The sequence below is a fragment of the Anas platyrhynchos genome, chromosome 1 (genome assembly GCF_047663525.1).
Source record: "Anas platyrhynchos isolate ZD024472 breed Pekin duck chromosome 1, IASCAAS_PekinDuck_T2T, whole genome shotgun sequence".
In the NCBI taxonomy this organism is placed as follows: Eukaryota; Metazoa; Chordata; class Aves; order Anseriformes; family Anatidae; genus Anas; species Anas platyrhynchos.
Window position 1 is genome coordinate 84,006,881 of NC_092587.1, and position 21,054 is coordinate 84,027,934.

The window sequence follows — 21,054 nt, forward strand, 5'->3', positions numbered from 1 at the left end:
CAGACCAATTTCTGACACTGCTAGCTTTTTTTGTTGGAAAAATGGGGTTTCCTTCAAGCATATTCTTTTTTTCTCCTTCCAAATACTTTGAAAGTAGTAACAATCTATAAAAATATAATACATCATATAAATTCTTATTTAACAGATGCATAAAAATACAGTGACGGAGATATGACAGAAATAATCTCAGAGCTAATGTTGTGGTTTGTAGTTTTTATTTCTCCACATAGAATAGAATTCTATTAAATTGTTCATCTTGTTGATGTAATTGCATTTGACAAGCATAGTTGATTTTCCTAGATAGGTGAGCTGACTCCAGGTGCTGTTTTTTGTGGCTTTACATAAGTGCATTGTATTTAGTTTTGCATATCATTTTCATATATAATGAAACTTAGTGTCCTGGAAGGTCATGAGATTACCGATTCAATGAAACTGATTTTAGTGCCTGCAAAGGATCAGGAAAAAAAAACAAGATAGCTCACCATGTTTGTTTTTCAAGTGGTAATTAAATGATTAGTGTTCAGTTTCATCTGTTTTTGTTTTGTTTTGTTTTGTTTTTTTAAACTAATTAATATATTTAACTATTGGTAGTGGAGTATTCAGTGGGTTTCATTACTTTCCTGATCAATTGAAGGGTTTACCAGGATACTCTAAATTTACATTATTTTAACCATTTGAAGTTATTATCCATATATTGTTAGTAATTTATTTCAATATTGCATAGAACTTACTCTCCAAATCACGTGGTAGCATTACCTGGTATTTGCACAGATGCTGAAGTAACGGATTGCTCTCACTGTTTTGTAGCTGAAGAGATAAAAAAACTCCGGAAACAATTGGATGAACTTCAGAAGGAGAACGGGAGATATATTGAACTACTGAAAGCAAATGATATTTGCCTGTATGATGACCCTACAATCCACTGGAAGGGGAATCTCAAAAATGCAAAGGTTTCGGTTGTTATTCCTGGTGATCAAGTTCAAAAGAACATCATCGTCTATTCAAATGGGAGTCAACCCAATGGAAATAACCAGGGAGCATCTGTCCAGGGAATAACGTTTAACGTTAGTCATAATTTACAAAAGCAAACAGCCAATGTTGTGCCAGTTCAGAGAACTTGCAATTTAGTGACTCCTGTGACAATTTCTGGTATTTACCCTGCAGAAAACAAGCCACGGTCTCAGAGTACGGTTTCTCCACTGGCACCCGCTCAGCCAGTCCCAGCAGGGAACGTTCTTGAACTTTCCACCCTAGAGAATGAGCAAGGTGTGCTTGTTACAGCCACCTCACAGAGCACTTCTCAATCTGGAACAGAACAGGAACTACAGCGTTCTCTAAGTAATACATCACAGAATGATCAAAATCTCTCCAAAAGTAAAAATGATGAGGGGTGCCCGAAATTAATGAAGAAAACACTCCTGCAGGGAATCAGCCTTCCTTCCAGTGCCTCCACGGAAGCCTCTCAAGTTCAACAGGTGAATGCAACCTGCTCAAAAACACCCAGTTCTAGGAATGAATTTCAAGAAGGCTGTGTAATTTCAACCAGTGACACAGCTTGCGTGCCGTCTGTGAGACTGTCTAGTACAGATAGCTTTTCCTCTGTAAATGTCCTCAAAAGTACAGACTTGGTAAGTAGTGCTGCAATGCCCATGACTTCTGCAGCAGAAGGAATTAAGGCCGTAACGGCAATAAGCACTCTGCCTGCCAGTCCCCTAGAGAACTGCTGGTCTTTTTCAGGCTCTACAGGCGTTGGCACTTCAGACTTGAAAAACATGAGTAGCCTTACACGCATGCCTTCAGCTGGAAACACACAGACCACGTGGACAACTTTGCAGCTAGCAGGCAATACTGTTCAGCCACTAAGCCAAACACCATCCAGCGTGATGACTGCGCTCCTGAATGAGCCCGGTAACAGCACTGGTACTGTATCTCCTGCTCACAGCAGGCCTTTGACTACAAGCATTAGTCTAAGTACTTCTCTGCCTGGAGATGTGCAGGCAGCTGAACAAATCGTAGTTACCTTGCCCTCATGTCCGTCCTTACCTATGCAGCCATTAATCAGCCAGCCACAGGTTAAAACTCAGGCTGCAGGAAATATCCTTCCACTGAATTCAGCTATGCAGGTGATTCAGATGGCGCAGCCAGTTGCGTCAGCCGTAACAGGAGCACCAGCCAACCAGAATGTCATAATTCTCCAGCCTCCAAACACCACGCCGTGCCCTCCAATCGTGAGAGCAGAAGTCCCTAGCCAAAATGTCAGTCAACAAATTGTAATTATACAAGCTGCTAGTCAGAATCCGCTTCCTCTCCTCTCTGCCCAGCCTTCTGCTTCTGTAAGAGTTCCCATGAATGGGCCTACTGCGATCGCAAACTCTAGCAACTCCGTACAAAACGCCCCTCTTCCACAGACTTTTGGGGGGAAACACCTTGTCCATATATTACCAAGACCATCCTCTTTGCCATCTTCTAGCTCTACACAAACATTTTCAGTTACGATGTCAAATCAGCAGCATCCTCAAACTATCTCACTGAACGGGCAGCTTTTTGCATTGCAGCCCGTGATGTCTTCATCTGGAGCTGCGAACCAAGCCCCTATGCAAATTATTCAACCCACCACCAGCGAAGATCCAAATACCAACGTTGCCCTCAATACGTTTGGTGCTTTAGCTAACCTCAATCAAAGCATATCACAAATGGCCGGACAAAGCTGCTTACATTTGTCTCTCAGCCACCCTGCCAATCCCACAACTGTCCATAACCAGATCGCCACGGTTAACTGCGTGTCGTTACCGACTTCGGTGGCATCTGCAATATCTGCAGAGGGTTCAGTCTTAGCTAGTGCATCTAATTCAATAAACACTTCCCCCAAAAAAGCTGCTGCTGGCTTGCCAGCTAATACAAAATCAAAAAGGACAAACAAAAAGCCAAGTACTAAAAAACCCGTGGCAGCCAACAGTAAAGTGTCCTGCCCAGCAATTCCTTGCAAAGATGCAGGGAAGGTAGATTGTCCTCCTGCGGAAACTGCAGCAAAGCTTGCAAACAGTGAGGGGCTGCCTGAAACCGTTCCGGCAGCATCGCAATCTTTAGCTACGTCGCAGGCGAGTGGTGTGGCAGCACCAAGCGTTGCTGAGTGTCATTCCAAAGAGCCTGAGCGCTCTGAGCAGGCGGCAGGATCCTGCCCTGTGCCAGAGCTGCCTGCATCCTCACCCCTGCAGCCCACGGTGTCTGAACCGTTGGTGCCGGACCCGCCGGCTGCCAAAGATGCTGCTCCTCTCCCACAGGTATGTCGGTCTCAGAGCAATCCACCCGCTACTTCTGCCTTGTCAGAGGCTTCTGCATCCCGTGAACCCCCTGGCACCTTAACGACCTCTCGTACTGAAGCACATGTGACAAATCCTCAGGTTGCCGGGATGGCAGCAGCACAGAGCAGCACAGCAGATCACACTTCCAAGGCAGGAGCAATTTCGGAGTCCTGCAGTGTTGCGCAGGATTCTTCAATCATCATGCAAGATGCGGACTTGTTAGAGGGGCAGGGTCTAACCAAAATGCTGTCAGATCTCACAAAAGACAGAACAGCTGAGGAAAAAAACTCTTCTTTTACCGTTCAGGGGGAGCATTCTAATTTTCCCATGGAAAACTCGAAATCATCAGAATCAAATGTTGATTTGCCTGAGAAGCAGGAACTTCTGTTAATGAACTCGGAGGGAGATTCTCTCTCCCAGCATCACAGCTGCATTTCTGATCAGGAAGTAGTTAGTGCTTCCCTCATTGCCAGCAGGCAGGCAGACTCCCCAATGTCCACCAGCTCTGGTAGCAGTCGAGGCTTCTCAGTGGCATCGATGTTGCCAGATACCACCAGGGAAGATGTTACGAGCAGCACATCAACCAGTACGTGTAACAACTGCACGTTTTCAGAACAACCCGACATCGTAGCTCTTGCAGCAAGAGCTATTTTTGATCAAGAAAACCTTGAGAAAGGTGGAGGAGGAATGCAAGTTAACATGAGGGATGCCATCTCTAAGTCAACTGAGGTTGCATCTTTGGAGAGAGAGCAACCGACTTTCAAACCTTTACCAGCGAAAGAAAGCAATGCAGGGCCATTAGAAACACCATCCAACAAATTCAGTGCTCAGGATACGGTGCAAGCAAATGTTGATAGACAAGTTGAAAAACCAAGCTGTTCTGTAGGAGGTGTGGAGACCTCAAACACTTCTTTGCAGATTTCAGCCTCCCAGTCACCAAGCATAACCAGTTTAAGCGTGAATAATCTAATACACCAGAGCCGCATTGTCCATCCCCTTGTGAGTTGCCCAAGTTTATCCCAGCCTTCAGAGCCGCCAAGTGTTCCTGCAACGGTGAGCCTCTCCCTCCCATCTAGTTCGTATGTCAACCAGTCTCCGGGACCAGCTATGATGAATGAATATGCTCAGGAGCAACTGAATGCTATCAGGGCAAACACCATGCAGGCCCCCCAGATGCAGGAATCACACTTAAAGCAGCAAGGCCACGAAGGTCGCAAAGACTCTGCCAAGCGGGCTGTGCAAGACGACCTTCTGCTCTCCACAGCAAAGAGGCAAAAGCAGTGCCAGACAGCACCTCTGAGGCTCGAAGGGATGGCGCTGATGAACCGAACACCAGAGAGCATTGCTGATCAAACGCAGATGCTGGTCAGTCAGATTCCTCCTAACTCATCAAATTCAGTGCCATCAGTGAGCAATCAAGGGCACACGGATGGCCTTAGCAGGTTATTCCCATCAAACAGCAACTTCGTAACGCCAGCTTTGCGACAAACTGAAGTTCAGTGCAACTCTCAAACATCGATTTCAGAACAGCAAGGTCAAGCAGGGCAGCACTTGCAGCCGATTCAGCATGGACCTTCTCAAGGCATATCTCATCTCCACAGTAATCATCCCTACTTAAAACAGCAGCAGGCTGGGCAGTTAAGAGAAAGGCACCACTTGTACCAGCTGCAGCACCATGTCACTCACGGGGAAAACTCAGTCCACTCTCAACCCCATGGTGTCCACCAGCAGCGAACAATACAGCAGGAGGTGCAAATGCAAAAGAAACGAAATCTTATCCAGGGAAGCCAAGCCACGCAACTTTCTCTACAGCAGAAACACCATGGAAGTGATCAGACGCGGCAAAAAGGTGGTCAGCCTCATCCTCACCACCAGCAAATGCAGCAGCAGATGCAGCAGCACTTTGGAGCTTCCCAGCCTGAAAAGAACTGTGAAAACCCCGCAACAAGCAGAAACCATCACAGCCACCCTCAGAGCCATATAAACCAGGAAATTATGCATCAGCAGCAACAAGATGTTAGCAGCAGACAGCAAGGTTCAGCTTCTGAACATGTGTCAGGGCATAATCAGATGCAGAGGCTTATGACCTCGAGGGGCTTAGAGCAGCAAATGGTGTCCCAGGCAAGTATTGTAACCAGGCCATCGGATATGACTTGCACTCCTCACAGGCAGGAGAGAAACAGGGTCTCCAGCTACTCTGCTGAAGCACTCATTGGGAAGACACCCTCTAATTCAGAGCAGAGAATAGGAATCTCTCTTCAAGGCCCTAGAGTTCCTGACCAGCTCGAAATGAGAAGCTATCTCGATGTTTCTAGGAATAAAGGGTTGGTCATTCATAATATGCAGGGCCGTATATCTGTCGATCATACGGTTGGCTCAGATGTGCAACGGCTGTCTGATTGTCAGACCTTTAAGCCAGCAGGACCCAATCAACAGCCAACAGGCAATTTTGACGTACAAGCCTCAAGGAACAGCGAAATTGGTAATTCTGTGCCATCCCTCAGGGGCATGCAGTCGCAAGCTTTCCGAATTGGTCAAAATACCGGGCCGTCCATTGAAAGACAGAAGAGGTTGCCTTACCCACCAGTGCAGGGTATTCCAACAGGAAATACCCTTCCATCAAGGGAGAATGAAAACACATGCCACCAAAGTTTTATGCAGAGTTTACTCGCCCCTCACCTCGGAGACCAAGTTAGCGGAAGCCAAAGATCCCTCCCAGAGCATCAGAGGAATACGCAGTGTGGCGCATCCTCCACGATTGAGTACAACTGCCCCCCGGCACGAGAGAGCGTCCACATCCGAAGGGATGGTGACGGTCAGACCAGGGAAAGCTGTGACATGTCTATTGGTTCAATTAACACGAGGAACAGTTCTTTAAATATTCCTTTCTCGAGTTCTTCTTCCTCGGGAGACATTCAGGGTCGAAATACAAGCCCAAACATTTCCGTACAGAAGTCCAATCCCATGAGGATGACCGAGAGCCATGGGACGAAGAGTCACATGAATACGCCAGTTTCTAGCAACATGCATGGAGTCGTGAGGCCCACTCACCCTCACCCTGCAGTTTCTCATGGAAATGGTGAACAAGGGCAACCATCCGTTCGTCAGCCAAATTCTTCAGTTACTCAACGATCCAGGCATCCTCTGCAAGATAACGGAGGCTCTAAAATACGTCAGCCCGAAAGGAACCGGTCTGGAAATCAAAGACACGGGAATGTCTTTGACCCTAGTCTTCCCCATCTTCCCCTGTCTACCAGTGGCAGTATGATCCTCGGGCGCCAGCAGTCTGCGATAGAAAAAAGAGGGAGCATCGTCCGCTTTATGTCGGATGGCCCCCAGGTGTCTAACGATAACGCAGCCCCCGACCAACACACGCTCTCCCAGAACTTCGGCTTCCCTTTTATTCCAGAGGGTGGCATGAACCCGCCAATAAACGCCAACGCGTCTTTCATCCCACCCGTTACCCAGCCTAGTGCCACTCGGACACCAGCCCTAATCCCGGTCGATCCTCAAAACACGCTGCCGTCCTTCTACCCGCCATACTCCCCCGCCCATCCCACTCTTTCCAATGACATTTCTATCCCTTACTTCCCCAATCAAATGTTCCCTAATCCAAGCACAGAAAAGCCAAGCAGCGGAGGTTTGAACAATCGGTTTGGATCCATTTTGTCCCCTCCCCGGCCTGTTGGTTTTGCTCAGCCGAGTTTTCCTTTGCTTCCGGACATGCCGCCGATGCACATGACCAACACGTCACACTTATCCAATTTTAACTTGACGTCTTTGTTCCCAGAAATAGCCACAGCTCTTCCTCCAGATGGTTCAGCAATGTCGCCTTTGCTTTCCATTGCAAACACATCTGCTTCAGATTCTTCCAAGCAGTCCTCAAACCGACCTGCCCACAATATAAGCCATATTCTAGGTCACGATTGCAGTTCAGCTGTATGAAGACTGATCGACTGACTTTTAGTCTGATGCGTTGTTTATATATTTAAGGAAAAGAAAATGGATCTTACTGGCATCCCTGAAGAGCCCATTCATAGCATCACTGTTTATTTGCCTAAATGTATGTATATGGGTACGTTTTGTATTTATATACACACTGTATTTCCACCCACCTTACTAACTTTAAAGCACCAGTGCCTATAGCAATGCTTACTTACAAGAAAACGGTAAGAATGCAACATTTAGAGCTGTGCAAATATTGATTGTTGATTTTACAACAATCGAATCTGATGGCTGATTGTCCCGGGATAATCGCCACCCTCAGTAGTACTTGGATGTAAAGAAAGAAGTGAGAACATCCGAACGAGAGATAGGAAAAAATGCTACAGATTTCATTTTAATTGTGATGTGTTTACCTAAAACTAAAGACGATCTTGAAGTGGCTTGGGTTTCTCTTCTTCCTCTGTAAAATATTTTCAGGAGCCTCATAACAAGTCAAGTCTGTGTTAATCCAGCATTATTTGATAAAGCCATTCGTTGTGCAGCTTTTGTCTCTTGAAGCTTGTCACATACACGTGACTTAAGGCTGACTTTACCTGGCAGAAATTACTGTGTCTCTATGGTCAGCAATTAAAAATACTGGTTTAGAAAATTGAGATTTCTTTAAAGCATGACTTTCCGTTTCTAAGACAAAATTTATCTGGATCTGTTTTAGCAATGGCATCTGTTACTGCTGAACTTGGTCAACATTTTAGTGTAGCTTACTACCCGTGCTGGGGTAGTCAGCAGAGACAGCAGCCCTCTTTGTTGCCATTTCATTGTTCATATGCTGCAAGTTACCTCAGGGTGTTTCTTGAACCTTGTTTAGCACCTTCTTAATGTCTTTTTTTTTTTTTTTCCCCTCTCCTCTTTTGGCCCATGCTCAAACACCAGCTTTCTGGTTTCTAGGAGTGTCAGCCCTCTGTTGCATTGGACAGCACATGGGAGGAGCACTGTGCCCACAGCACCCCACAAAATTAATGGGGATCCTCGTGGGCACAGCAGCTCCTTAACATTGCCGACAGCGTCGGGGCCTAATTTAATATCAGTACTTTGCACTTGAATGCACCTTTTGTCTAAACCCGTATGACTGTGGGTGAAGGAAGAACACCTTCAATAATGTGTCAAGATTGAAATATTGCATACCAGGAAGACGTGGTTTGAGCATTGTGAGGAAGGGGGGACGTGTTTGTGCGTGCATGAGGGATGCAACGAATGTGTGTGTGCTAGCCAAGTCTCCGGTATACTTCCACAGATTTTGATCCTATTTCATTGAATGGAAAGGGAAAAACTAGGTAAGGTTTATTTATTTAATGGCTCTACAGTGTGATTTTTTTTTTTTAAGGCAGAAATACGTCTTTTAAGTGTGTGGAAATACCATTTCCGACTATATTCTTCAAATAGCATGGTAACTTCAGGTTTCCTCATATGCAATCTTCCCACACCCGGCTGAGAGGCTTTAGCATAAAAAAGAATTGGGCAAAACAGACTGCAGTCCATCCTGGTGATGTCTCCTTTCTTATAACCTGGGGTATGATGTTTTCCTGCAAAGCTAAGTGAAACGGTTCTGCTTCAAATTGGGGATCACCTTTTAATTCAGATGAGGAATATCTTTAGGACACTAAACGTAAGTGGTGCTTCGCTATTTTTGTGTTTATTAGAGCTAACTGATGGAACCTTTATTTTACTTCAGAGCACGCCTGCTTTTCTGCACTTGCCGCAGACCAGCAGCGTGTGCTCCATGCAGAGCCGTAGCCTCAGGAATGACTGCCAGTCCTCAGAGCTGAGCGGGCAAACTGCAGGTCTGTGTTTGGTCTGAGCCATTCTTACTCTCATGAAGTGGCATTTGTTATGAGTAAGCGTATTTGGCTTTCAAGATGTGAGAAGTTAAGCCCTGGTTTAGGGACTTTACTTAAAGATGTTAATCCTGCTCATCACTCACGTTGTACTACATCAGTGTCCTCTGCTGGGGAAGCTCCCCTGCTCCGTGATGTCTTTCCAAACTGGAGAGAGCCTGTAAGCTTGCCTGGATATCTTTGTTCCTTCATGTTGATTTCACTATTAATTTCACTGGTCTTGTATCAAGGTTTAATGCAATCATGAGTATTCAGTGTAGAACATACTGTTTGTGTTGGTTTTTAGCGTTTTTTGTTTGTTTTTTTTAAGGTGTACATTGTTTTCTGAACAGGCAGTAACTGTATCAGTAACATTCGTGTGTCCCTTTTCTGTTTCCAAAGATGACCAAAAAAGCAATCTTATTCCCAGGATATCTGTAGTGTAGGCCATTACCACGGAGGGATCTCGGTGTAAGGCCTGATACCTTAAAGGAGGCTGTAGCGAGGGGAGTTTTAGGTTGGATGTTAGGAAGAACTTCTTTACCAAAAGGGTTGTTAGACATTGGAACAGGCTGCCCAGGGAAGTGGTGGAGTCACCATCCCTGGAGGTCTTTAAAAGACATTTAGATGTAGAGCTTAGGGATATGGTTTAGTGGGGACTGTTAGCGTTAGGTCAGAGGTTGGACTCAATGATCTTGAGGTCTCTTCCAACCTAGAAATTCTGTGATTCTGTGTGATTCTGTGATTTTGCAGCAACTGCACAGTTTGCTGGTGTGTGGCTCAAAACTAATCACTGCATCACCTTCATTCTTCTCTAGAGGATTGTACCTTGTGTTGTCTATTCTTTTCCCCTCCCCCCCAGATTCTATTATTTTCACTGTTGACTGGCATTTAAATCAATTTAATTCAAGAGAAATTGGCTCTGATGTGTGGTGGTTTGGGCTAATTGGCAGCTGGGGCTGGTTTTTGCGCAGTCTGGCCGGGTGCCCTGCTTTGAGAGTGACATGTGGGCTTGCCATGGAGCTCACATTGGTGCTCGCCTGCCTGTAGGAGGACGTTTGATGGGCTGGATACTTTGCATCAAAGGAGAAGAAACGAGATGTTAGGTACTTTTGTTAGCTTTTAATTATGGAATTGCTTTGGTTTTCCTCTTCACTGTAAACTAATTATCCCCGCCTTTCCACATGGACCAGGCCACAACTCAGCTTCTTGAGTTTTTTCCGTAGTTCAGGACTTTGGCACGTTGGTGCTTCAGCTGTCTGAGCGCTGGCCCTTTCCAAGGGCTTTGCTCTCAGCATGAGGAGCGAGTGGAGCGTCTTCACTGTTGAGCTGAAAGAATATTTTTCTTTTTCCCCTTCCCCTAACATTGAAACTGTTTCTAGGTATCAGGTTGATGAAATTTTAAGGAAGGCTTACCTTACCTCAGACCATGCCCTTTTTTGGGGAAAAAAGCGTGTGAAAAAGGAGCTTCTGTAAGTTTTGCTGATGAAATAATTGCTCTACTTGTTGTCATAGGAATTCTATAGGCAAATGCATTTTATTCAGCAAACTTTCATCATGCCAAGAAGAATGACTTGGTATTTTAAAGTTCTCTTGTTTTTAAAAATATATTTGGAAAAGATTTCGTGGTTTTAATTGTAATTTATTGTTCTGAGAGTGGAATTGTCTCTTCCAGAACGGTTCCGCTGGATCTTTCTGAAGGCTGCTTACTCTAAGTGGGGGTTTGCTTTGTATTTGAAGAGAGGAAGAATACTCCGTATCGGTTAATTTAACAAAATAGTAGCGAAAGGGAAATGTTCAGAACTACCTCTGGGGTGGGACTGCCACAGTGGACAGGCGTTGTGGCTTTCAGCTTGTCCTAAATGAGTTCAACAAAAATAGCAAATGGGTAGAGGGCTGAGTTGCGGGTATATTCATGTAATCCTTGATTAATCCCTTAAGAAACCTGGGTGAATACGAGCAGGATCAGATTAAGCTGAAAGCAGGCAATAAACCAGTAACGTATTAACACTGCTGTGAGTCTGATTGAGAGAGAGGAGCTCATTTAAGTGCAGCTAAGGAAACGTGGAAATGACTTGAGTGTGTGTGTGAGCCGTACCGGAGTGTGTCTGGTAGCTCCTGCAGCCACAGCACTGCTGCCCGGGGGCAGAGCACCTCTCTGAAGAGAAACTCGCTGTGCTGGGGCTGCCACAGGTTTGCACAGCTTGCATACTTTAAAGCTGTGCTGCTGCTGCAGTCGGTCACCAGTGCTGTTGCAGAAACAAATCGTTTGGCAGGGCGACTGCAAAGGGCATTCCCAGAGAAATCCCTTCATTATTTCTGATCTGGTCTCTTTTTCACCTTGTTCTGAGGTACTTGTGCAGCCCTGGCTCAAGGACTTCATTCATTCATTCCTTTCCTCTTATTTTCCTTTCCCCCACTGCCAGCACTGCCAGCAGCTGTGAGGACAGGCATGCCCATGCAGACACAGGTTTGCACGCAGCTCTGCCTTCAGCCTCACGCTGCCTCCCTCTGCTGTCCTCAGAGCAGAGCTAAGACCAACGCTTTATTCCCACTTGTTACACTGAGAGCAAATTATCCTGTGAAGCAGTGATTTACCAGAAATATTTGGTCACAATGATACAAAAGTCTTCTCTCTGCTAAGAATCCTTACTTAGTTACACAAAAGCCATTTATTAGTTGCTGATACCAGTTTTTGTACGGTAATTTCAGAAGAAACCTAACTGAATTTTTACAAGCAGGTTCCAGGTTTGCAATATGCTGTGCAGTTGCAGCGATCACAAATGTGAAACAGCCGAGACAGCAGTGGGTTGTACCCCTGTTCCTGCCTGCTCACTGTGAGAAGGAAAGCAAAGATGGATTTTGCCACAGGAGATTAATCAAAGATGCTGTTGCCCTCCACAATGTAAATTATTTATATTCAGTCCAGAATTTTCTGCTGTGCTCCTGTTTTATACAGCTGTAAATTACTTGGATACAGCGCCACTGGAACGTCCTTACTATTTTGTAATGGAAAAAGGAAATCCGCAGTAGAATATATAATGAATGAATAGGAACATCACCTTGCAATTGTAAATAAGATCTGGTTCTGTTTATTTTGACATCTTTTTACAAATGTGTTGCATTTGGGTGTAAATATCCCAAACCATGACCTTGTTCAGAGTTCTGAGATTTCTATTGTTAAATGTAATACTTTGTTTAATAGCTGTAATAATTATTTGTATAGATATGAACATGATAGTATTTTATTAAAAAAAAGGAAAAACGTTCTCTGGGTACTGGATTCTTTTTAGTGCAGCTTCTTTCCCTGTGTAAAAAAGAAAAATGAAGTGAGATGGAAGGCTTTCAAGGTAAGTAAAAATAAAAGTTTTGCTTTGAGAGGAGGAATTTACAGTTACAATTTTCCATCCATCCATATACAGTAAGTATACGAGAATGATGTGCCACTTTATTTGGCTATATATAAAACTATGTGATCCAGAAGAAATGTGTACTCAATCTAAATAACGCAAAGCAAATATTGTCCCTGCACAGGTGGCAGTCATCAGTGCCTTATCGCACCTTCCCACCCATCACGCTTGCAGGCCTGCTCTGGGACAAAGGCCCCGATCCTGCTGGGCTCATACAGGTGCTGCGAGTACAAAAGCACCACTGGGACTGCCTGGAGCTGGTTCTTCCCCTGCACCACCCAAAATCACTTGACTCGGTGACAGCGCTGTGCTGGCTTCTGCTCAGGAAGGTGTTCAAGGCCAAGGCAGGTGCAGCACTGAGAAAGGTGTTGCAGGAGATAGATATATAAATATATATATATAAAGCCAAAAGTTAGTAGTGCTTCTGCTTACAGAACCAGCAAATGCTTGTACCATGACTTAGCAAATCAGCACACATTTGTATTTAATAACCAACTGTTGAAAACAGTATCCATGCAGATAGGGTGGTTTTCACCGAGGGAGGGAAAAAAAAAAAAAAAAAAAAGGAAAGGAAAGGAAAGGATTCACTGTGAAACTGAAGTGTTTGTTCCTCTTCTCAAGAGGTGTCAGAGCAGTTTGTGCTGAGTGTAGGAGGGATGAGCACATGGTAGTGGAAGCAGGGACCATGCGACCAGTGAGTGCTGCAGGACCAGCTGCAGGAGCTGCTCTGTAGCTGCTGAGGGCTGCCCGGCCCAGCCTGGCCAGAGCTGCTTCTGCCAGCACTGGGTTTGAGGTGGGAGAACTGAAGCACGAACAGACAGCAGGGAGGGCAAAGGCAAGAGGAAATTTAAGTCGCCGCATCAAGCTGTAGGCACAGAAGCAGCAGGGAGATGATTCCAGCTCCTCCTCCCCCGTCTTGGCGTGAGGCGCCTCTCCTTGTGTTTAGTTCTGTTTTTCTGCTTGTCCTGTGCCAGTCGCTCCCGCGCTGCTGCTAACACCTTGCCGTGTGCCTGCCGTGCTCAGCGCAGCGAGCCCATATGCTGCTCTCCTACCTCCTACGCTGACCCTTCCCACTGCTGTTCAACATTGCAGTTTCTTCTTGCAGTCAGAGACCATGACCAGCTTCTTGGTTAGCAACAAAAACAGGCTTGGAACAAGCTCTGACACTACAAGAGGCGAAGCTGCCGCTTTTTCTCCTCAGCTAAACCCAGGTTAGAGGCAGTCCTGAAGGCAAAAGGCCATCCTGCACCCGGCTGAGTAGGAGGCAGGGGCATGAAGGCAGCACAGAGAGCAAACAGGACTTTGGATCAGCCCCACCAAGAGCAGGATCCTGACACCTTGCCAAGATCAACAGGTTCTTAAATTGACGTCACTCCCCTGCCCGGCCCTGTCTCAAGGGGTCCGAGGGAGGCGGAGTCTGTGAAATCTTGTAAGAAACTGCATTGGAGGCACTGGCCAGAGCTGCCCGCTTCGTGATGCTCCAGCTGCTGGTGTTGATGGGCCATGTTCTCAGCCCCTCTGTGCTCCTAGCACTAAGGATTTAGCCCACGCACTGCAGTGTAGCCCACACAAAGCCACATAAACCCACCACAAAGGCCCCCACGGGGCTTGGCCTGCACTTCTCCAGGCACTTGCTAGAACAGGAGATGGCCCACGCAAGGCCCACACTGAGGACTCCATCAGGAAGTTTTCTCCCCTCTTCCTGCTACGTCTCCAGTCCTGCCCCAAAAGCACTGCCTTGCTTGCTTGTTGACTCACCTCACCGAGTGACTTCTTCACGCAGCCCCCAGGTGCCACCACGCAGCCCTGCCTCCGTCCTCTGCTCCTCCTCGTGGAGCAGGAATAAAGAGGCAGAGAGGAGAGGGCACAGAAGGTGCTGGCAGCGCTCAGTGCCATCACCGAGCATTGCTGCCTGACCTTAAAGCTCCGGGAAGAGCACATCCTGCACACCTCAGCCTCCTGAGCCGCACAGAGATTGCTGCCACGGGTGGCGGTTTCGCTGCGCAGAGAACTGGAAGTGCAGAACTTGGGCTCCTGCAGCAGCCCCTGCATCTGTGGGTAGCAGGACAGGGTAGCACAGAACGTGTGTTGCAAATGTGTGTGTATGCACACACATATAAAAATGTGCCAAACATTCATACACTTCTAGGTACAGAAACCCAACTGTCTCCATCTGTACAGCAAGCTCACAGCTGTGCCGAGCTGGAGGGATCTCCACAGCCCCACTATGAAGCCCAGATCAGAGTGGCCCAATTTGCTGCCCTCAGCAGTATGGATTTGGGGTTTTTGCACCTCAGGTTTCCCTGCAGTCTCTGCTTATGGAGAAGAAAGAAGAAGCTGCGGGCAAGCCTGTGCAGTTGGTGTGGGATTCTATCATTTTAGCTAGACCAAGAACAGACGGAAAGGCTGCAGGGTGGCTGGATAGACAGCAGGGACGCTCCTCAGCCTGAGCCTCCTCTGCAGGCGCTTCTCAGAGAAAAGCAAGTGGCATCTTTTTTTTCTGCAGCCCACGCTGATACCTTGAAGGAAGAGCAGCTCACGCTTAGCAACAGGTCTGCAAAATCCGACCTTGTTCATACCTATTCCAAGTACCGAAAATACACAACTCCATCTGCACGGCAAGCCTGCAAGCAAGCCCAAGCAAGCCCAAAGCGTTAAAACCCAGCTCAGCACTCCACTGGAGGGGCTGCCACGCCAAACAAGAGCCTCTGTTCCCCACTGAATTGTCCTCACGGGGCTAACTGGAGCAAAGGGAACAAGCAGGTCGTCAGTACCTCTGCTCAGGAAACTTTGCGAGGGTCACTGCTTGCTCTTAGTGACACCTGAGGATGCCAGCAGGCGTCCCTTGCCCCAGGCACTCCCCTTGCTGCTGCTGAGAGCTGTAGCGGGAAGAATTCAGATCAACCTGCAGAGCAGGGAGCCAGGAACATTCATTTTATTGACCGTCTTGACAAACTCCAACTTAAAAAAAAAAAAGTAAAATAAAAACCAGTTAGTCCAAAACCTTCCTAGGAGATACAGACTTCTCAGAGTAGGAAATTACCAGTCTTCTACTTTGGTAAACACAACTGGAATGGAGCCATTGCATCACTGAATACATGCATATACACCAAGGGAAAAAAAAAAAGGTCAGGTAACAAAAATAAGGACAGCAGGCCTTAAAGAAGAGTTTTTAATCCAAAATTAGCAAAGCAGGTCACATTTTAGATGCAACACCTGCAACAATTCACATCTCATTCTTTTCTTCTTTTAAATAACTGATAATTCAGGATCACAAGAATGTGAAGACATTAAAAAACTTCAGATGCAGAAAAGTTGAAGAAGTGGGGTGGGTAAAAGTTTGGTCCAGATCTCTAGACAAAGAGTTCAACCCCAATGTCCCCAAAACCTCCTCTGCACCCTGGCAATTATGGGAACCTGCTTTGCCAAGTTTCCCAAAGCTTGCAGGAAGAGAAAGTCTGAGGCTGCTGGACAGCTTCCCTACTCCCCCCCACCCCTTTAGCGAGGCTCCTGGACTGGGCCACGGAGCAGGAACCAAGGAGCACAGCACCCAGGGCTGTGCCTTCACCACTCCTTCATGGTCACAGCACGTTTGGTGCTGTAGGGAAACCACCACACTGACAAGCAGTTGCATAGGAGCTGCCAGATAAGGGGTGGGAGGTGTTTAACACATGTGGGTGAGAGGGGCTGCGACAGCAAGGTGAGGCTCTGCCCCTGGCAGAGCACTGGTGAGCGGCTCTAGCCCACCAGCCACCCCCAACACTGCAGCCCCTGGACATGTTCCTCTTGTTACCGTCGCTCCCCACTGGCTACAGGAGAAGCCTCTCCCGCAGAAGAGCGAGCAGTCCCCGGCCGCCACCTTGGCTTGGATCCATTGCTCACCCGGCAGCACGGTGGGACAGAAGCCAAACGCAACCCCTGGGCTGCCAAAAGGGACCCTCCAAGGGCAGCAGCCTGCAGGGAGCAGGCCCCGATGCAGGAGGAGCTGGGTTGCACCTCTCAGGCTCACCGGAGAGGAAGCCGAGCACATCAGCAGGGAGGAAGGGAAGCAAAGGTGTTAGGTACACCTCCTGTTTCCTCCCTCTTCGCTGCCTCCGGGACCCGCTGCACCCACGAGACAGAGGGCTGCGCGCTGGTCGCAGCTGCTGGGTCTTGCCTGCCCCAGAGGGTGCGGTAGCGGAGGAGCAAACATCACCTTCCCTCCCTGTCCTGCCTCAGGTACCCCAGTACCCCTTGGTGCTTGCTGTGGGATCCGGCTCCTCCGCCCCCACGGGGCTGCAGGCCACTGAAGCAAGCCCGTTCCCCACAGGCACCAGTGGTCCCGAGCCTTCAGCCCAGGGGCTCGAGGACGCCCCCACGCTCAGAAGACCGGGATCTTGTCCCTGCGCACCGTATCCAGGTCGTCATCCAGGGTCAGCAGGACCTAAGGAGGGAAACGCAAGGCTGCTTCAGGTCTCAGAGGCTGGCCACAGCTGGGGAGATCGGCTGCGTGACCCACAGCCCCTGAGGGGATTTGAGGCAAGGAGGCAAATCGAATGAGGAAGGGTGAGCCCTGATTCCAGTGGTAAGGGAGCACCCCACTGGGAAGGATGTCTTGAGGCGGAGCCAAGAAGAGTTGGGGCACTTCTGTGGTGTTGTAGGGTAGCTGCAGCTCCACGTGCACATGGAGGGACAAGGAAAAGGAGGAGAGGGTGAGGCCGTACGGCAGGGCTGAGAGCAGGACCTACCAGAAAGGAGAAGAACAGAGCAGCTGCGGAGAGGAAGTGCCAGACATCGTGGTCATCGAAGAAGCCCAGCAGGATGCACGGCCGGTTCTTCTCCCGGGACTCTGCTGGAGTCTCCTAGGGGAGAGAGCAGGACCCTGTCAGACACACTGAGCCCTCCGGAGAGCACCCTGCTCTACCCCTCCCTGAGGAAGCTAAGAAAAAGCGCTGTGGTGACTGGACATGAAGCAAGAACATGGGAGGAACGCAATGGAATGCATCACACCTGGGGAGGGCAACATTTTTGCCCACAGAATTTTAGTTTATTTTAATTTCTGTAGGAAAAGAACAACAGGAAGGAAAGGGGATGAGAGACAGGCACAGGCAGAAGGAATGCAAAAGGGAAACATTACCTCCCAGCTGCTGAGGGTCTGGAAGAAGAAGTAGAGGGCAGCCGCCCACACCACTGCTGTGGCCACGATGCAGAACAGGGGGATGGGCAGGAGCTTCTCGGAGCTGCGGAGCTGCAGGGAGGGATGCGGCCTCACCACGGGGGCTTCCCAGGGGCCAGAGCCACACACGGGGCTGCCTACCTCCATGAAGGGTCGCCCACCCCAGGAAGATGCAGTCCAGTTGTTACCCTAAAGACAACCACTGCACAGCATCCCCTTCCCAATGCCCCTTATCCCACCCCAAGCCCCACCAAGGCCTCCCTGTGCCCTTCTGCAGCACTGCAGGAGCCCAGACCGCGGCCCAAAGGAGGTTTATTCCTTCCCCTTCAGAAGCAGGCAACCCTGAGACAGCTACAGCTCCCTTTTTTACCTTCATGATGATGTAGAAAGCCAGGTACAGCAACAGGTTGCAGATAAAGATGCCCAGTATGTAGGAGGCAAAGTCTCGGGGCCGATACACCAGCCCAAAGATAGCACTGAGGGGAGAGAAGGGAGAAGAGACATTAGACAGCTTCTTTCATTGGAGACTGGGTACATCCCCAAACCGATCACCACCTGCTGCTCCCCCCAAACCACGGGACATGGCAACATTGCTGCAGCCTCCCAGTTTCCTGCAGAAAATAGTTTTCAGCCCTGTTCCCCATTGAAACACAAAGTGAAACAGAACCCTCCACATTCATCCACTCAGAGCGACCAGAGATGTCCGAGGAAAGGTCCTGGGTTGCTTCCACCCCACGGCCAAATGCATCTCACTCAGGAGGACTTGGTCCCAGATCTCTGTGTTTAGCAAAGGGCTTCTCAGGAGCACACAGCCCACCTGCAGGTCCGTACCAAATCCTTCTGCCCACATGCACAAGTACCCAAGGCACCACTTACAAGGACCAGTTGACCAGGTTTCCAACGATGAGCAGCACCATCCTGTCCTGGAGAGAAGACATCAGTGAGCGTACGAAAGCAGAAGGAAACAAGAAATTGCCTCAGAAATTCAGGCTACCATTATCTGAGGATTTGGAGTCTGGTTCCTGTAAGCGTGTATGCACCTGGCACAGGTTTGCTCCACAGGAGCATGTGTCAGCTGGGCACTGTTCTGGCCCTCACAGATTTGAGGAGAGCATTGCAAAACAGAGACTAAACATCTACATAAAAGACCCAGCCCATCACTTAAGAATCAGCCTCAGGATGTTCATTTGTCTGTAAACCCTTTGACTTAGTTCCCACTGTTCTCCTCGTTGGATTCCTCTCCCCACACCAATTTATATGAAGTTTATTGCACAGAAGAACGACATTTGAAAGAGGAAGCTGGAAAAATTTTGGATAGCTTCCCACACATATTCACAGAGCCCTTTTTCACCAGTCTCACCATTAGCAAGGGAAGAACTTTAACTATGGCAGAAGGGTTACGTCTGTGGGGCATGTGCATTTATGCTTACACAGCTGCTTTTATGACATGGCTATTTCAGGCCAGCCAGGCTTATTTTATGCCTGAGTGCACCAAGTTTGCTTGCAAAATTCAGTCTGAGGCTTATTGTGAAACTGGGGAATTTAAAAAAAAAATGTGGTCCATAAATAAAAAACTTCATTTGGCATCAAACATTAATTAATGCTCTCTGCCCTGGGGAAAGCGATCAGTGGGATACAAGGTAACAGCTACTGGTTTAGCTGTTGTTGGGGTTTGTTTGTTTGTTTTGTTTTGTGATTTGATTTTTTTAAACACTGTCTGCCCCGAGGTGCTGTAGCAGCAATAGCCATTGTGTAAGCCACATGGCCGTGGTAGTCACTGTATTCCCTGGAGAGACTGTGCCACACAGAGCCTTAAACCAATTCCTTTGAACTGATGTCTCCACAGAGGAAGAGCAAAGGCAAATACAATCACGCTTGTATCACCTTTGCTTTGATGTTTTATTCACCAAGCCTTAGATCAGAGAGGTCCTGCTGGGGGTAAACAGCTCCAGGAGAGATCTGTAGCTACTTAAACATTGGTGGATCCAAGGGGAGAGAAGGGAAGCAGGCAGCATCACTTCTGCAGATAGTCACAACCCTTTTTTCTGCACCCTGGAAGGTGACCAAACGCTGAGGGAGGTGCTGCCATGTGAGGAATCACCTACCATGTACATCGGCCGGCTGCACTGCTGGATGCAGTCTGTGTACAGCACCATCGCTGCCCGACGAAATATCCCCAGGTCTGCCAAAGAAGAGGACAGAGTGAGCTCCAAAGTGCCCACAGGAGAAAGAGGCTGGCACCCCCTGGCTAACAGAGGACCCAGAGCGTGGAGGTCAGGGTGTCCACACAATCATTTCTTGCCCTCTGGGAGCAGCCCTTGCTGAGCAGAAGGGCAGCCACCAGGGGATGTCGACAGTGTTTGGCCAAAACAACAGGTTAAAAACCCAACATCCCACTTACACAGCTTGGCTTTGCAGCCATGTGTCTTTAGTGCAGATGTGTATGTAGGAAGGGGAAAAAGTGCTTTCCACGGAACAAGCTCAAGCCACTCCTGCTCCCAAAATCACTGTGAAAAGTTCACTGGCGAGCCAGCAGGGGCAGTGGGGACGGACAGACATGCATGCACGTAAACACCCCTCTTAAGTCACAAATGTGGAGCTCGAGAAGGCTCCCAGGCCAAGGTGAGAGCTTTCCTGTGCTACACTGTCCCCTTCTTGCTGAGGAGCAGCACAGCTGCTGCCAAACTGACTTCACTTCTGCAGGTGGCACCTGGGCCTGCCCACCCCTCACATCCATGCATCCCCAGCTGCTGTTCAGTCAGTTCAGAGAAGAACAGGAGCTGCTCCCAGTTACCTGAATCGGGGCCATCTGAGGCAGACAGGAGCAGAAGAGGAAGGAGAAACACGTTTGTAAGCAGAGCACGAGAACCAGGACCCCCAAACCTCCTCCCTCTCACCCCACGAGGGGGGTTTATCTGGCTCACCCCCCTGAGCATAGCACCAGGGAGAGCTGCAGCTGTATGGCAGGCCCAGCTCTTTTGGCACCACAGGGCAGCTGGGTCCTGCTGATTCCCATGTCTGGGAAGCAGCAGGATGAGGACTTGAGAGGCCAGGAGGAGCAACAGATGAGGGAGAGGACAGGATAACCCAGAATATAAAGAGCAAACCACAGGGCTGGCCTCACAGTTGCACCAAATGCCACTGAGGTGGCTCACGTGGGTTTGAGCAGGAGGCACCTGCACGCCCCAGGGGAAGAGGGCTCAGCCACAGCACTCACCGATCTTGAAGCGGCCCATGTAGTAGATCTGCGTGCTGAGAGCCAGCGAGGCCAGAACATGGATCATCGAGAAAATGACCCAAAACCACATACCATTTTTCCCAAACACCTGAAAGTAAGTAAAGACATGTTAAAAGCAAACTGAGCCCTGTTA

At 48.3% G+C, this 21,054-nt stretch overlaps 2 protein-coding genes across 8 annotated transcripts in view; one reads left to right on the plus strand and one right to left on the minus strand.

The window, feature by feature from the left end:
* The window catches only part of USF3 (upstream transcription factor family member 3), a 30,851-nt gene extending 18,463 nt beyond the window's left edge, over positions 1-12,388 (plus strand). For all 7 annotated transcript variants that reach the window (XM_038181075.2, XM_072043741.1, XM_072043753.1 and 4 more), the window contains one exon: positions 808-12,388. In XM_038181075.2, the coding sequence (XP_038037003.2) occupies positions 808-7,247 (6,440 nt within the window). In that variant the 3' untranslated portion in view covers positions 7,248-12,388. The remainder of the gene's footprint in view (positions 1-807) is intronic.
* A 3,298-nt stretch (positions 12,389-15,686) lies between these two features.
* SIDT1 (SID1 transmembrane family member 1) overlaps positions 15,687-21,054 on the minus strand; it is a 41,469-nt gene continuing 36,101 nt past the window's right edge. The window contains exons 20-26 of the mRNA XM_027449686.3: positions 20,901-21,009; positions 19,789-19,865; positions 18,560-18,606; positions 18,054-18,159; positions 17,645-17,755; positions 17,256-17,369; positions 15,687-16,951 (exon numbers count right to left, since the gene is read on the minus strand). Of these exons, the coding sequence (XP_027305487.3) occupies positions 16,889-16,951; positions 17,256-17,369; positions 17,645-17,755; positions 18,054-18,159; positions 18,560-18,606; positions 19,789-19,865; positions 20,901-21,009 (627 nt within the window). The 3' untranslated portion in view covers positions 15,687-16,888. The remainder of the gene's footprint in view (positions 16,952-17,255; positions 17,370-17,644; positions 17,756-18,053; positions 18,160-18,559; positions 18,607-19,788; positions 19,866-20,900; positions 21,010-21,054) is intronic.